This window comes from Lineus longissimus, chromosome 1, assembly GCF_910592395.1.
Source record: "Lineus longissimus chromosome 1, tnLinLong1.2, whole genome shotgun sequence".
NCBI lineage: Eukaryota > Metazoa > Nemertea > Pilidiophora > Heteronemertea > Lineidae > Lineus > Lineus longissimus.
The window spans coordinates 8,928,892-8,943,545 of NC_088308.1; the positions used below are offsets into that span (position 1 = coordinate 8,928,892).

Below are 14,654 nucleotides of genomic sequence, written 5' to 3' on the forward strand. Positions count from 1 at the left end.
TTATTGTAAATAAAATGATTTTCTGATAGAAACATGACTTATATTTTTTGAAATTTCCTTCCACTGCACACGAAAACTGTTCAAAATTCAATGCAGCATATGCAGATGGGCCCTTCAAAGAACCGTCCCCTATTTGCAATCATCCAGTACATGCGAGGCCGCTACATTGTACCCGTTCTTCAATCGAAACAAGGAAGTCGGTGCATCTGGTCCATTCTGTTTGATAGCATATGTACAAAAATTTCTGGGGAGGCAACTTCTGCAGCCCCTCTCAGCCATTCAGATCTCAGATTCTATGGTGCTCTCACCCAAAAACCTGCCTATGTCCTGTTCCCCCCGTCGGCATCCTGTTTCAAAAAGGGCCTACAACATGAGGGAGTAAGTATGTATCGAGTGAAATGGCCCGATATTGTCAGGATGCCCTGTCAGATACCTTGAGGGCCGTGTGTACGTCCTTGATTTCCTTGGGGAAGGGGGTCATTGATATGAGTTCAAAACTGGTGTTGAATCCCCGAAAAAATTAAAAGGGGGTACTTTTTCAGAATTACTTTCGTCTTTTCAAAGAGGTACATTTTCATTCAACAGAGCGACTAGTTGAACCGACATCATCTGGTTGTGACTTTGTCCTCAAATGACCGACATTATCACACCATGAAAACTGTTTCCATGTTCACTGCTGCAATGGCTGGGATGTGTTGTTGTCTTTCCATTCCAGCATTGGTCAGCTAAGACCTATTGTTGTTGAAGGAACAGAAGTACAATCTCGGCCCAAGGAAAACAGAGTTTTGTGGAATGTTTAACGAGGGACAAGGGGCCTTAGAGGTATGGAGATTATGTGTCATGAGTCTAAGAGTTTGGTTCATTTTCTCAGCCTAAGAAAATGCACTTTTGTGGAATGTTTGAATGGAAGGGACAAGGCCATTAAAGTTATACAGGTCATGTGTCATGTCTCTAGGGCAGACAGTCATTATTTCACCCTGTGAACAATACATGCTTGCCAACACTGCTATTTTTCAGGCTGTTACATGCTAATCAAAACAAGGGGTTGTTCAGGTTGTTCCAATTACCAGGACATCCTGTCCTCAGCTTGAGTGAGGACATCCTGTACTAAACTTGAGTGAGGACATGGCGCATTGCATGACCCCACACGACTCCCTTGAAAACTTGGAGTGGTCACTTGTGGGGAAGCGTTGAGTTCCTTATAGAACACACAATTTGAGGTTGGGTAGGTAGCCTTGCCTCTGGGATAATGCACCCACAGGTCTTTAGTCCAAAGGACTATTCGTCTCTGAAAACCAGGAAATTTGTCTCCAGACAACCTTTGAGATTGTGTAGGCTCCCTCTCAGACAATTCATCTGCTGGTAATTAGTTTCAAGGACTACTCACCCTTGGAAACTGGGAAAATTTGTCCCCAGATAACCCCACAGGACAATCTGTGCCCCAGAGTTGTTTTCCTTCTTCTTTAGGTTATAGTCGCCATGTCTTCTCATGAAGATATCACATGAATACTTTATTACTCTGACCAAATGAGTAAAGAATAACCAATATATCTCATGAAGATATCCTATGAATCCTTTATTACGCTGACCAAATGAGTAAAGAATAACCAAATAGCTGACTCTCTTTACACCAAACTTTGTTGTAAACTCTCTTATACAGCTCTCTCACCATGAAGTTAGATTCTAGTAGCTTTGTTGAAAAACTCCCTATTTAAAAGGGTTTCCTTACCAAACTCCATTCCTTCTCATTGGGAATGCATGGAAAAGAAATACACACAGCAAACAAAGAGTCATTTTTAGGAAAACCTTCCTATCTGGATAGACTGTACATTCCTTCTTTACACTCTCAATGACAAAAGCATTCTCAACAGATAAAACTCATCCCTCACCATGAAAATCTTATGTTATTTTCACTAGAGGAATATTCCTTTCAGAGAAAAGTGGTCACTTGTACACAACAAAGTCTACATGTCATGTAGCTGTTTCAACACTACCTTTTTCCTCTACTCTTCATACCTCCAACTTTCGAATGTCCTTTCCTAGCCTGACCACCAGGTGCCTTACTAAAATCCCTCTTTTTGGCAAACCTTTTGTCCTTCCCACCAGAAGCCTTGCCCCGACTGTCCTTTCCACTAAATGCCTTTCCTTTCCGGAAGTCCTTATCCTTTCCTTTGAAGTCTCTACCACCTTTTCGGAAGTCCTTATCCTTTCCCTTGAAGTCTCTGCCACCCTTACTAAAGTCTTTACCACCCTTTTTAAATTGTTTCCCATCCTTTTTGAAACCGCCCACCCGTTTATCTTCATCTCGTCCTCGCTGTGGTTTATCGAATTTCCCTCTTTTCCGTGCCGGAAAACCACCAGGTTTTCCATCGAATTTCCTTTTACCACCATGACTATGACTTGTTGGGAAGAGCTCTGAAAGATGAATGGAAAATAACAACAATGAGCATGATAATATTAACTTAAGCTGGTTGGGGCACATCTGTTTTACATAGGCCTATAACATGTAAGATAGGCCCCTCCTCAACAAGCTGAATAGCGTCGACACAGTATTAGTTTGAGTTAGCACTTCCATCAATTTCTGCCAATTTGAAAGAAAAAAATTCCAGCCAATAAGCTACGTATTCTTTTGACTGGTAATTTTCACGCCACTGTCACTGACTGATATAACTATTTCGATCCTTTTTCCTTTCATTCAATACAGGGGTACATCGTCTACCACCAAAATTAAGCAATTTTTTGCTCCTGCAAATTCCTCACAGCGGTTCATGGTATCAAAGATTCAGTAACAACTTGCAAAAGCGCGCTCAAACTATTTTACCGAGTTCCTATTAACCGGGGACGGGTATAAATCTGACTTATCACCAGCAATGCATAAAGGCAAGACTAAATCTTTATTAATTCTTGATAAAGGAGATCCTTACCCGGTGCTGGTTCTTCCCCGACCTCCTCTCTGTAGTAGTCAGCATCATTCATCTCTTTTTCCTCCTCAACTGCAGACAGAAACGATAATGCATGATCAGGAGAGAAATCTTAAAAACGTGGAAATAAGGCAATAAAACTTCACAAAAGAAGTGAATAACCTTTTTCATCTCAGGGAAGGAAGAGTAGGCCTAAATACATATATTTTTCCTGACTTACCATCAGCCTCCAGAGCACCATCCTCAGAATCCGTATCATCTTTCTTCTGTCCCGCTATCGATTTTTCCTTAAGCTTCTCCTTCTCTGTCTCTTTCCGATGGACATTTTCCGCCTGTTCTTTTTTCCGCTGCTCCTTCAATTTCCTGCAAAAAAAAGAATGCAGATGTTGGATTAAGTTACATGACCTCAGTGCACCAATCTAGACCTTTTGATTAAAAACACACAGATCCATTGTCCTCTGATAATTTTAACAACCCCTCTTTAGAGCAAAATCTTGGTTTTAGACTGGTTTTAGAAATGCCTTCATGCAGGAATCTTTCCAAAATTTGATGTCAATTCCGCTTGTACTTTGAAAATCGACTCTCCTCTGGAAAGCCTGGGGATGCCCACGACTTCCTCCAGTGTACTCCTGTGCTACACCCGGCCACTTTTCAGGCCAGTTGAACGTACCGCTTGGCATTGGGTAAACCTCGAGCCCAAAACCTTCCAACCACAAGTTGGGTGGTCTGCCAGTGTGTTATCGCACTTCCCAGGACTTACCTTTTCTTTTCTCTAAACTCTTTCAAGTTTTTCAACTCCTCTTCCGACTTGGTGACAAACTCGTGGAATAACACCTGGCCAGAGCACACGCCTTCCTCAATCTTGATCAACTGCAACTTCATTCTAGGACCAATCTCAGTCAGCCTATGAAGAAAACTTTGTTTGTTATTGTCATCCCTGCTGAAGGCCAGCCAGAATTGGCTTAAGAGACACTTTTTACTTCCAAACGCTCATCCTATGCTAGGCGCCTGGCGAGAAGGCAGTTTGTACCCTATAATTAACTAGCTGGCGACTACTGCTGCAGCAGGCTAGACTTTGGAAGAAAAGTGGACATAAATTAAAGCCTCCCTCTGCCAGTACAGAGCCTTTTCCTTATCAAGACTAGACTCCATCAAGTGTGACATCCTCCTGAAGGTTGATCCCAAATGACACGGGTCTCAGAGTAGATTGGGAATCCTAAAGATGCAGTGTGTTGGCCTACTAGCCTCTGGAAATGCCCTGGTGGCTCCAAAATGACATGGACTTGGGAGTAGATTGGGAACCATATAAACTTAGCTGCAGTGTGCAGGCCTGCTGATGTGTGGAAACACCCTGGCACTCACCAATTCCAACAACCAGCTATAGGTTATATAGCATGCTGAAGACAGATGCTAAGGGCTAGGATTCCTGGTGCCTAACCACAGTGGAACGCAACTACGACAGACAAGAAAACAACAACAACTCACCTTATGGCACTTTGTGAAGACTTGATATTGCCACGACCAGGGACGTGTTGTGGTAGAGTCACTTGATTCTGCGGGCCATCCATTTCACCCTCACTCTCGGACAAGTTGCCACCCCTGAAATAAGATAGAATTTCCGGATAGCATACTGTACTTTTTCACAAAATCCGTGAATCATCCGATTCTCACAAGTTAATATTTCTCACATGTCTAATTCTCATGAAAGTCCTTGGAGTGGGAGCAATAAAAAATTTGGAGTTTCGACCGGCCCGGTTAAAACCTATTAGGCAGGATAAGCTTCAATTGATAAATGTTAGCAGTTTCGACTTCCCCTCAGGTTTATGTAGCCAATGAGCTGCATCAGAAGTAATCACCAATTTAGTTATTTTTACCACGTTCAGCTTGTCTAAATAAAGACTTGTGCCACAACTGAATCTCTTTAAGAAACAACTAACTGACCTGTAAACAAAGTCACTGATATCCTGAAAGTTGTGCAAATCTGGCACTTTGGATCGGATGAGTTTTTTGACGGCTTTGCCCATACCGACAGGAACTGCACGGATATTGCTGAAATAGACAAGTACAATGTAAAATCTAAGAGAGCATGTCAAAATTACAGAGAAGTCAGATAATTTGCAGTCTTTATCCATAGAGTAGAATGAGGTAATGCAAGGTACATAAGATTGTATAATGCATCTCAATACACATACACAGTGAGGCATGTGAATTCTCCATTCTCATAGGCCTTGGTATTTCTCACATATACTTACTAATGTCTGAAATCAACTGTCTTTGTCTCTGCATCATAATTCAACAGTACTGTCCTTTTTACATCTGATAGGCTCAACTGGAAATAAAGAGAAATACCCTCCTTTAAAAAATGATGTAACCGTTATTAATATCATAAAGTTATGTGAGCTCTATTACAAATTTAGAACCACAACCAAACAACTATCAATCAATCTTGAGTTTCCATCAACCCATCGAGTCGGGACTATTTTCTGGAAAGATTTGCTGATGCATTCAACTTCCGACATCTGTATCCGACGAATGCAGTGTTTTTCCTGTAAGCACGCTACTTCTTCTGTTTTTATCAAAGCTCTTCTACAAGTGCAGTATTTTGACAAACTTTGCATAAAGATACTAATAAAATTACCTTGTTTATCGTTATTGACGGAAACATATTCTGAAACATGGTCGTCATCAGCTTCATCTGCATGCCGTCTCCAGAGAAGTTGTTTAACACCAGCAGCGGATGATGTTTAAACTGCTTCGGGTCCATGTTGTGTCGCTTCAACGATGAAATCACATCTTTCACAAGAGAGTACTCGTTCACTTTGAATGTCAGTGTCGGTCCTCGGGGCAGTCTTGAGATGCGGAGGTTGGTAGATGACTCGGTTTTTGACAGTAGCAACAGGTGTGTCACATTCAGCGGCCCAGCTATGGTGACAAAGTCTTTCAGCACATTCTTCTTTCTTGTCTGAAAAAGAAATCGACAACATTTGCGGTTTTTAAAGGAACAGAGTAAATCGCAATAAAAATATTTCTAGCAAGCATGCAAGAACGTCTTGCAGTTACCAGGGCTTTATGGACACTTTTGATCTTCACAGGCAAGCTTTCATGCAAAGCGAAGACATCCTCGGGTTATGAGTCAAACATAAAACATTATTTTTTTCTATCAATTGAATTTTACTTTATATTTGTTAGATGCGTTCGTCTGACAGATGTTGATGCATTATGTCGACTTTATTGACTCAATAAAGATGAGAAAGGTAGTTACTAGGACTTGGGGCCTAAAAGGTTGCAAGTCCCGGTAAATGTAAGCAAAGGATATCTTCCCAAATATATAAGATAAAGCCCAAACTTACCCTCAACTTTGATGCTGTGTAAGGTTCCATCACCCGCCGTATATCCAGAACAAGATCGGAAATATTCTTGCCAACATGGCCTCGATTGATTACAAATGAATGAGGTGCCTTTTTGAACTCCTCCTCTCTGTCATTCACAAGGGTGTTGCCTTTATTGGGTTTGTCTTCTTTGATCTGCAAATATCGGTGACCACACATGAAACGCTGTTTTTGAAACCGATAGGTTGCACAGCACATCAAACTGAAGTAGTCAGTGTCCACCGGTTTATTACTGTGTCACAACTCCAGAGACGGAGGATGGTCAGGATGTCCGGCCACAGCCAACGAGATGACGCAACAACAGCCTCAGTGAACACTAACAGCATGTGCCAGCATGATGAAAGATGGACGCTGCTGCCCGCCAGGCCCTATGTCACGCTGTGGGCAAGGATTTGCATTCCACCAATGAACACATGTGACGTCTGCTGAGAGCACATTCATTTGTTGGCTAGCTTAAACTTGTGGCAACTGAACTGCTGAAAGAAGCCACTAATTGGGGACCGGCGAAATATGGTAGCATACAAATGTACGCGATTACTGACTGTCAGTATACATGGTCATTCATTTAGCCGCACAGCCTGGCATTTGATGAATTCGATAGATTCTTTTTACATTAATCGAGACATACCTTTTTTCTTCTCGGCATCTTACTGCTTTTTAGTGATCAAAACTAGTAGAAAAGGGGAAGTTAGAACGATTTTTTCACGCACGTGCACCGGAAGTATACAAATTCAACGGAAATAGAGATCATCAAGCGACAAAATATTATTCGACTACTTTTTATCTATTTTGATCACATTTATAGCAGTTAAATCTACACCAATTAAAATAAAAAATATAAAACTATGGGACTATACGTTCGAATCAATTATGTGCTCAAATAAACTATAAGGGGATTTTTACAAAAAAAGTAGTCAACAGAATCTTCTCCTCCTTTACAAATTCCATCATGGCTGCTCAAAATATTCCGGGAATCGACCAAGAACTGAAAAAGGTGCCGATCTGCTGTTCATATATGTGTTCTGATCCTATTTCATGTTTACATTGGTGAAATAGAATGCCATTTTCTTGCATCTAATTGATTGGATAGATCAGTCCCCACTATCTCTTGTAAATCTAAGAGGAACTTCAGCCTATTTTGCACTCTTATTTCGCCAGCCCCCAATCAATGCCAATCTCCAACATCAAACCCTAACTAGGGCGGCAGGTGGCTGCAGTGCAAAATTAAATGACCATCGATTGTATTGGGTTTTGGTTGTAGCCTAAATGAAACTGGTGAACGAGTTTACAATACAATCCCCGTTCTGGCATTCACGGCCCAAAAAAAGGTCATCGTCATCGGTTTATTAATAATAATATGAGGAAGGCTCAGGCCTTGATAGGGAGCTCTTCGTTAATAGGGCTGGTGAGCGAGAAGACTCGGGGGGGGGGGGGTTATATAGTTAGGATGATGCCATCATGACAGTTGACCGAAGAAGCAGTTGGCTAGCACACAATGTCAATGATTGATGGCGAGTAGTTGGTGGGTGGGAGAGGGGGGATATAGTTAGGATGATGCCATCATGGCAGTTGACCCAATAGACGCTGTCGCAGTATAGAAAATAAGTGGGGAGAATGTGGGAAACTAAACACAACAGGAGAAGGATAGGTATTTTTGCCCGGAGATAGGCATAATGATCCCAAGACCCAAGTGTAATTAAGATTTATATTCTAATTCAAAAACACCTTAGCCGACCCCCCCCCCCCCGTCCTGAATAGTTTGAGGTCTCACTAGCCAGTGGTGATCAGGTGTTAATCTTGAAGTTATAAGGCATAGAGGTGAAATTTTTCAAATTTGCGTTATATATACAGGGTGTCTCATGCATTGTGCTACATCAGTCTATGCATGACTGTAAGTCTAGACGACGTTGAAACTTGGTCAGATGTATTCTTCAAGAGACAAGCTATTCAGAAATGTATAGGTTTGTGTGAGAGTAAGGTACTGTCAAGTCTACAGCCGCTGGAACAGGGGTATGCATGAAATGACGTCGCGTCATTTTTGGAGGCAAGTAGGCCTGGCCTCCGCACCGGCTAGTGAGACCTGAGGTCAGCGCGTGCGTTTGAGTTAGTGCGCATGCGCTTTCTGAAAATAGAAATGGCTTGTGTTGTGGACGAGTGGTTTCAGGTTTCAAGGTAGGATTTTGTCATGGAAACGGAGAAATAGACATTGAGACCAATGTACTTTCAAGATTATTGCATTATTAATGGAACCAGACCGTCGACATATTGTCACACCCCATGATATTGACGAAATCGTCGTCGAAACGGGCAGCCCCGGACCGATCATGTTGGTGCGCTTGAAACTACGGAAAAGTTAGCAGACGAATTTTGCCAGTTAAAAGCACGATTTCTTCGCGGAAAGAGAAAAATAATCTCTGGCAGCGATGCAGCTTGTTGTTTAATGCATTTCGATTCGCCCCAGGGTATCGTTACACTTTGATTCGGCCCTGTTTTGACGAAATCTTCAACCGAACAGCAACTTCTGTGCGTAAACATCGTAGCGTCCCGCTGAATTGTTTGGAAAAAGAAAATCTCTCCCCAGGTAAATTGCTGTGCATTAGCGTATACGATTCGCGTGCAAGAATGTCACCTGGGTGTGGAGGTTTTCTGGTTCCGGGTCAAGTTTTTTTCGTTGATGGTATACACACACTCTCTAACCATAAAGCTCGCTAGAGCTCCCTATTATCAGTGCAGTGCCCTAGTAAGCGCGCAGCGCCTTTAGGTTGGGGGGAAACCCCCCAAACCCCCTGGTTGGGACCCTGCTATAGTTCCTTCCGCCAATTTTTTGTTTTGATAGACAGTTTTCTCCGTGTATCGCATTAGCAGTAACTCAACTCCATCGTCATAATAGCCGGCAAAGAAATGGAAAATGACCCCCCCCCCCCCGAAAGGTGTCCAGACTATCGTAGTCTGGGACTCTGGCAGATTATAATGTAAAGTGCAAGCTCTATTGAACTCGCGCAACTGTCGCCATGGAGAGCCCCCCCCCCCCCCCCAACCCCCATCCTTCTGACATGTTTTAGCCAGTGCATTGGGGGGGGGAAGGCCCCTCAAACCCCTATTGGCCTCTCAATTAATGACTCATAAGTCCTTCCGAGCTGCTTACCCTGGGGCGCTCGAGTGGAACCCCCAAACCTTCATGATGGTGTAGTCCTTTGACACGTTTAACCCAGAGCGAGGAAGAGGTACTCCTTTGATGGTACCCTAACTGCAACCCTCAACCATCATTACCCTTCCTTTTCACTGGCATGATATTGGCAAGACTCCCAAGAGGTCGTACTGGTGGCTTCCTTGAGACAATTGCTTGTAGTCGTACCTGGGCAACCAATTCAAGGGGTCAGGGATCTAGGGATCAGGTTTTTTCCCCACCAACATGTTGCCGAATGGTTAATGCATAAAAAATTGGTTGGAAAGGGTTTTTGCTGGCCAAGAGACTTGAAGACACCAGACTGATGAACAAAGAACCTGAGGATCATAGAACCCTCTTCATACCTGGGAGCATAAAAAGCCTGCTAGCGAATATTGATTATTCTTTAGAAAAAAACAGAAGATCTGCAAAACCAATGGTACCCCATAAAAACATACATTCCTCCTTCGATATCTTCGGATCCCACCACGGCTCATGTGGAATTCGTTCAAAAGGTTTATTGAAATCTCAAAATAAAATTTTTTTTCTCGCAACGCCTGCCCGTCTTTTGGTTCATTATTTCGGGATTTTATCCATATTAAGCATCTTTTGGATATTATCACTAAAGTATCAAAAATCAAAACACATATGTCGGGGGGTAAACCCCCTGAAATTGAAGTTTAATTAAAAAACAGTGAGAATAATCATGTGGTTCTCTCTCGGAGCTCAGAATAGTCGAGTTACTACTTTCGCGCGTTTATCTCTTCTGGCGGCCATTTTAAGTCAAATTTAAGCCATTTGAAACGAATCCATGGACTTGAGAAACATTGTTTACATTGGATACGTCGTATGCACGTTAACCATAGTAGCGCTTCGCAGAAAAGCCTTCGGCTTTTCTGCTGCGCGCTTACTATTTAACTTTTAAAGAAGCGCAACTGGAACTGTTCAATGGATTTAGTTGAATGCGATCAAACTACGTCATTTCCGATCGAGGATTGTAAATTTTAACCGAAACTGGTCCTCAACAGAGTGGCTAAGCTGTGTCCAAAAGATGCATTCCCTAAATTACCTAGGCCTAGGGGGTTAGGCTACCCGCTCATCTGACTTCGGATGAAAAGCCCTGCCCCAACTTACCATACATAGACCACATTTGAAAGTAGGTCAGCTGATACTTGCGAATGCCATGCGCAGTTCATTTGCGTGCACAGTGAGCATGACATGGTGCACTGTCAAGATAAAGGTTTGTTGTTACCCGCTGGCCAACTTTCGAATGTGGTCTTTTAATTTTTTGTTCATCATCTTCTTCTTCCATAATCTGGGTGTCAGTTTAGATATTGAATTTGAATTTCCACACAATCTTTGCAGCGACCTATAAAAATAACTTTGTGTCCATTTCAGGCCTTCCAAGACCTTCAGATAAAGATGATTCAGACGAGGCAACAAATCAAGGTCTCAGACATGCAAAAGGAACAGCTGAAGCGACAGATTGTCCATTCAAACTTGGTCGAACAAGAACTCACCACTTTACCGGACGACACAAAGACTTATGAAGGAGTTGGTAGAATGTAAGTTGAAATAAGGATCAAAAGAAAAATAAGTTACATTACGTTACATTACATTATAAAATTTGTGTGGGGCGCCTTTCCACCGAACAAATCGTGCCCCCTCAAAGTGCCTCGCGTACAGCCATATCTTTAACTGACATTTGAATTTAAGACCATCTGAAGCATAAATGAAAGGGCTTTAATCCCTTTACTTAAGGGTTGACCATAGACCCTTTTACACCAGGTGGATGAAGCCACTGCGGGTCCAAACAAACGTAAATATAAGCACAACGAACAAAAGATCCTGTGATGTGCGACCATGCGGTCTTTTGTTTGCTGTTGTTTGTTGTGGCCAGCAGTGGCTTCCTCCGCCTGGTGCGAGGGCCTCTATAGGGACCACCATTTTGGCTCAAACTTGAACTCATAAAGCAATTAGAACTTGAAATCATAAAGCAATTAGAACTTGAAATCACAAAGCAATTAGAACTTGAAATCACAAAGCAATAAGAACTTGAAATCATAAAGCAATTAGAACTTGAAATCCTAAAGCAATTAGAACTTGAAATCCTAAAGCAATTAGAACTTGAAATCATAAAGCAATTAGAACTTGAAATCATAAAGCAATTAGAACTTGAAATCCTAAAGCAATTAGAACTTGAAATCCTAAAGCAATTAGAACTTGAAATCATAAAGCAATTAGAACTTGAAATCCTAAAGCAATTACAACTTGAAATCATAAAGCAATTAGAACTTGAAATCATAAAGCAATTAGGACTTGAAATCATAAAGCAATTAGAACCTGAAATCATAAAGCAATTAGAACTTGACCAAATAGCATCCACTACGGTTTATATTAATGGTCATGAATTAAATAATGATGCTATTTACACATTTCCTATCATTTCCTGTCGAGTGAGAAATGTGTTCAGGATGACCCCTTCAGTGTCTGTATTTGGCAATCTGAAGGAGTTTTTCTTTTCTAATTCCAGCAGTATGATCGCCTTGTTTGACATGTGATTTCGATTGTATTTCCAGGTTCATTCTTACCCCAATGACTCAAGTGAAAGATAACTTGGTAGAAAAGAAGAAGTCTGCAGATGAAAAAATTTCAAATATTGATGTAAGTTCACAGGAATGTCATAGCCTAGTGGTTAAGCTGCTGCAACCAATACCATGTAATAGGGCCCAGGTTCAATCCCATGGAGAACCCATGATTGTAGTATTTCTGGACGAAGTGGTGTGGCTTTCAGCATGTTCAAGGAACTTAAATTCCTGGCTCTTCACAGTCCTTCGAATGAGACTTATAACCTAGGCTCCTTCTATCTGATGTCTATACCAGGGCAAGCAAAAGACCCCCTTAAATGTCTGTGAGAAACATGAGCTTGCATTGGATTCTACCTCTGGCTGACAGGCCAATAAACCCAATGGACCCCTAACCGTAGTGTCACATAAAAAAATGCTCATCCTGTCTTGGAGGAGGAAAATCCTTGGAGGAGAAATACTCCCTGGAGAATATCAACTCCAAGTGCAGAGCAAGCGTCGAAAAAGAAAAAGGTGTGTGTTCCTCAAGTTTTTCATCGGCTACATTAAGCCTGGTTTGTCTACAGCCATGAAGGGGTTAATCCTTGAACTCCCTTAAACTACCCCCAAACGTAATGAAATTTTTATTCGTTATTCTCAAGTCTTGCTTGTTATTTAGACCTTTTTTCTCACCATTCCAGAGCCACAAAATCTACCTGGAGAAAAATATCAAAGAAAGCGAGGACAATATACGTGAAATGGTTCTTTCGAAACAAATGGCACGGTCATAGATTCACTAAAATTATTGTCATGGACTAGAAAGGATTTGCTTTGTGAATTCCTTTGTGGATTCTTCTTTTGGACAGTGACAGGATTCAGTTCGGGACACTGACTGGCACCAGCTGGCCTTTCAATGTCATAACGCTGTAATAAAATGCTCCAATGCCTGTGCTCCAATTTGAGGGCTTGGTCCCTCCCAACACTTTTTCAACCCCCTCTTAAGCATTTTTGTGACTTAAAGACTAAGCCATACAGGTTTACGGGCAATGAGTGAATGGCTGAAATGATATATAAACATTGGAAACTCACCTGTACCCGGCTTTAAACCCATCAGTAAAGTGAACTGTGCAATTTTTGTGAAACTGCATGTTTAGACAGCAATTTAGTACTGCACCTATTAATTTCATTCTTGTCTGGTTAAACCCTTTCTTGTTTTTCTAAATCAAGAAACAAATGCAGCAAATTGAGGCCTACATATTTTCAGTTATGAGAACAGATTTTTCACCTCAAACTACTCATGATTTTGTGTGCAAATTCCAATAAGAGTATTAAAGAAGCCAAATGAGGTGGTCAACAGTTAATTTCTAACATATCTTTCTTAAAGTCCCAACATCTCCTGCATTGTATAAGATACCAACATTATTGAATCCAAGCAAGGGAGTTGAATAATGTGCTTAAGAGGGAAAATCTTTGCTACAATCTTTTGTACAATTTTTGTTTTGTTTGTAAAGACTAAAAATATAGTAAACAAAGTACTACTGATATTCAATATTCCCGCGATTGTCAACTTGTACTCTGGTAAAAACATAGCCAGGTATGCCCTCGGATTACCTCAGAGGAAAGGGGTTTTACTGGGGAGTTCTATGCTGATTTACCGTTGCGGTGCGTCTTTCCAACCTTCGTGAAACTATGAGGAGACTATGATTTTTGTGCGCCGCTGGTAAGTAGGCATGGTTGTGTACTACTTGGGATAATTTGTCCTGGAGGAAAAGCACTGCTGTTGCATATAGCAAGTACATGTACATGTATAATCTATTTATCTCCTACAACTTACTCCCAGGCTGTCCATTTGAGGACAATTGACCCAAGGATCCATAACGAACATTGATCCCCCAGACCAACACACATCCAGGTTGTACACACCAAGGACAGTTCACTCCCTGAATGTCTATCATGAGAGAACAACTCATTCCAAAGACAACATCACCTCCATCCTGCCAATATCGTGGACAATTCATTCAAAGACAACATTACCTCCAGCCTGCCCATATTGTGGACAACTCATTCCAAGGACATATCACCTCTAGCCTGCCCATATCGTTGACAACTCATTCCAAGGACAATATCACCTCCAACATGCCCATATTGAGGACAACTCATTCCAAACACAAAATCACCTCCAACCTCCCCATATTGAGGACAACTCGATCATTCCAAGGACAATATCACATCCAGCCTGCCCATAATATTGTGGACAACACAATCTAAGGACACCATCACCTCCAACCTGCCCATATTGTGGACAACTCATTCCAAGGACGATATCATATCCATCCTGCCCATATCGTGGACAACTCATTCAAAGACAATATCACCTCCAGCCTGCCCATAATATTGTGGACAACTCATTCCAAGGACAAGTCACCCGCCAGCCTGCCCATATTGTGGACAACTCATTCCAAGGACAGGTCTCCTCCTTGAACTTGAGTCACCCTTGACGATCTCGGGCCGAACGATCAGCGATCTGAGGTTTGCCTACGACATCGATCTCCAACACAAGCTGGGCCATACCACTGTCTTGGACTAAGCTAAATTCTCACTATGCTCGAGAAGA

The 14,654-nt window shown here is 41.8% G+C and overlaps 2 protein-coding genes across 2 annotated transcripts; one reads left to right on the forward strand and one right to left on the reverse strand.

Moving 5' to 3' along the window:
• Positions 1-1,552: 1,552 nt before the first annotated feature.
• On the reverse strand, positions 1,553-7,038 carry LOC135498931 (suppressor of SWI4 1 homolog). The gene is made up of 10 exons (XM_064789454.1): positions 6,939-7,038; positions 6,272-6,445; positions 5,560-5,883; positions 5,174-5,250; positions 4,863-4,970; positions 4,407-4,520; positions 3,682-3,825; positions 3,142-3,284; positions 2,925-2,993; positions 1,553-2,415 (listed from the first exon to the last, which is right to left on the reverse strand). The coding sequence occupies exons 1-10, from the start codon at positions 6,954-6,956 to the stop codon at positions 1,991-1,993; spliced, it is 1,596 nt and encodes a 531-aa protein (XP_064645524.1). The 5' UTR covers positions 6,957-7,038; the 3' UTR covers positions 1,553-1,990.
• Positions 7,039-7,215: 177 nt separating this feature from the next.
• LOC135498937 (prefoldin subunit 1-like) lies at positions 7,216-13,589 on the forward strand. Its single transcript, XM_064789469.1, has 4 exons — positions 7,216-7,304; positions 10,875-11,041; positions 12,056-12,140; positions 12,742-13,589. The coding sequence occupies exons 1-4, from the start codon at positions 7,260-7,262 to the stop codon at positions 12,829-12,831; spliced, it is 387 nt and encodes a 128-aa protein (XP_064645539.1). The 5' UTR covers positions 7,216-7,259; the 3' UTR covers positions 12,832-13,589.
• The last annotated feature ends 1,065 nt before the right edge of the window (positions 13,590-14,654 follow it).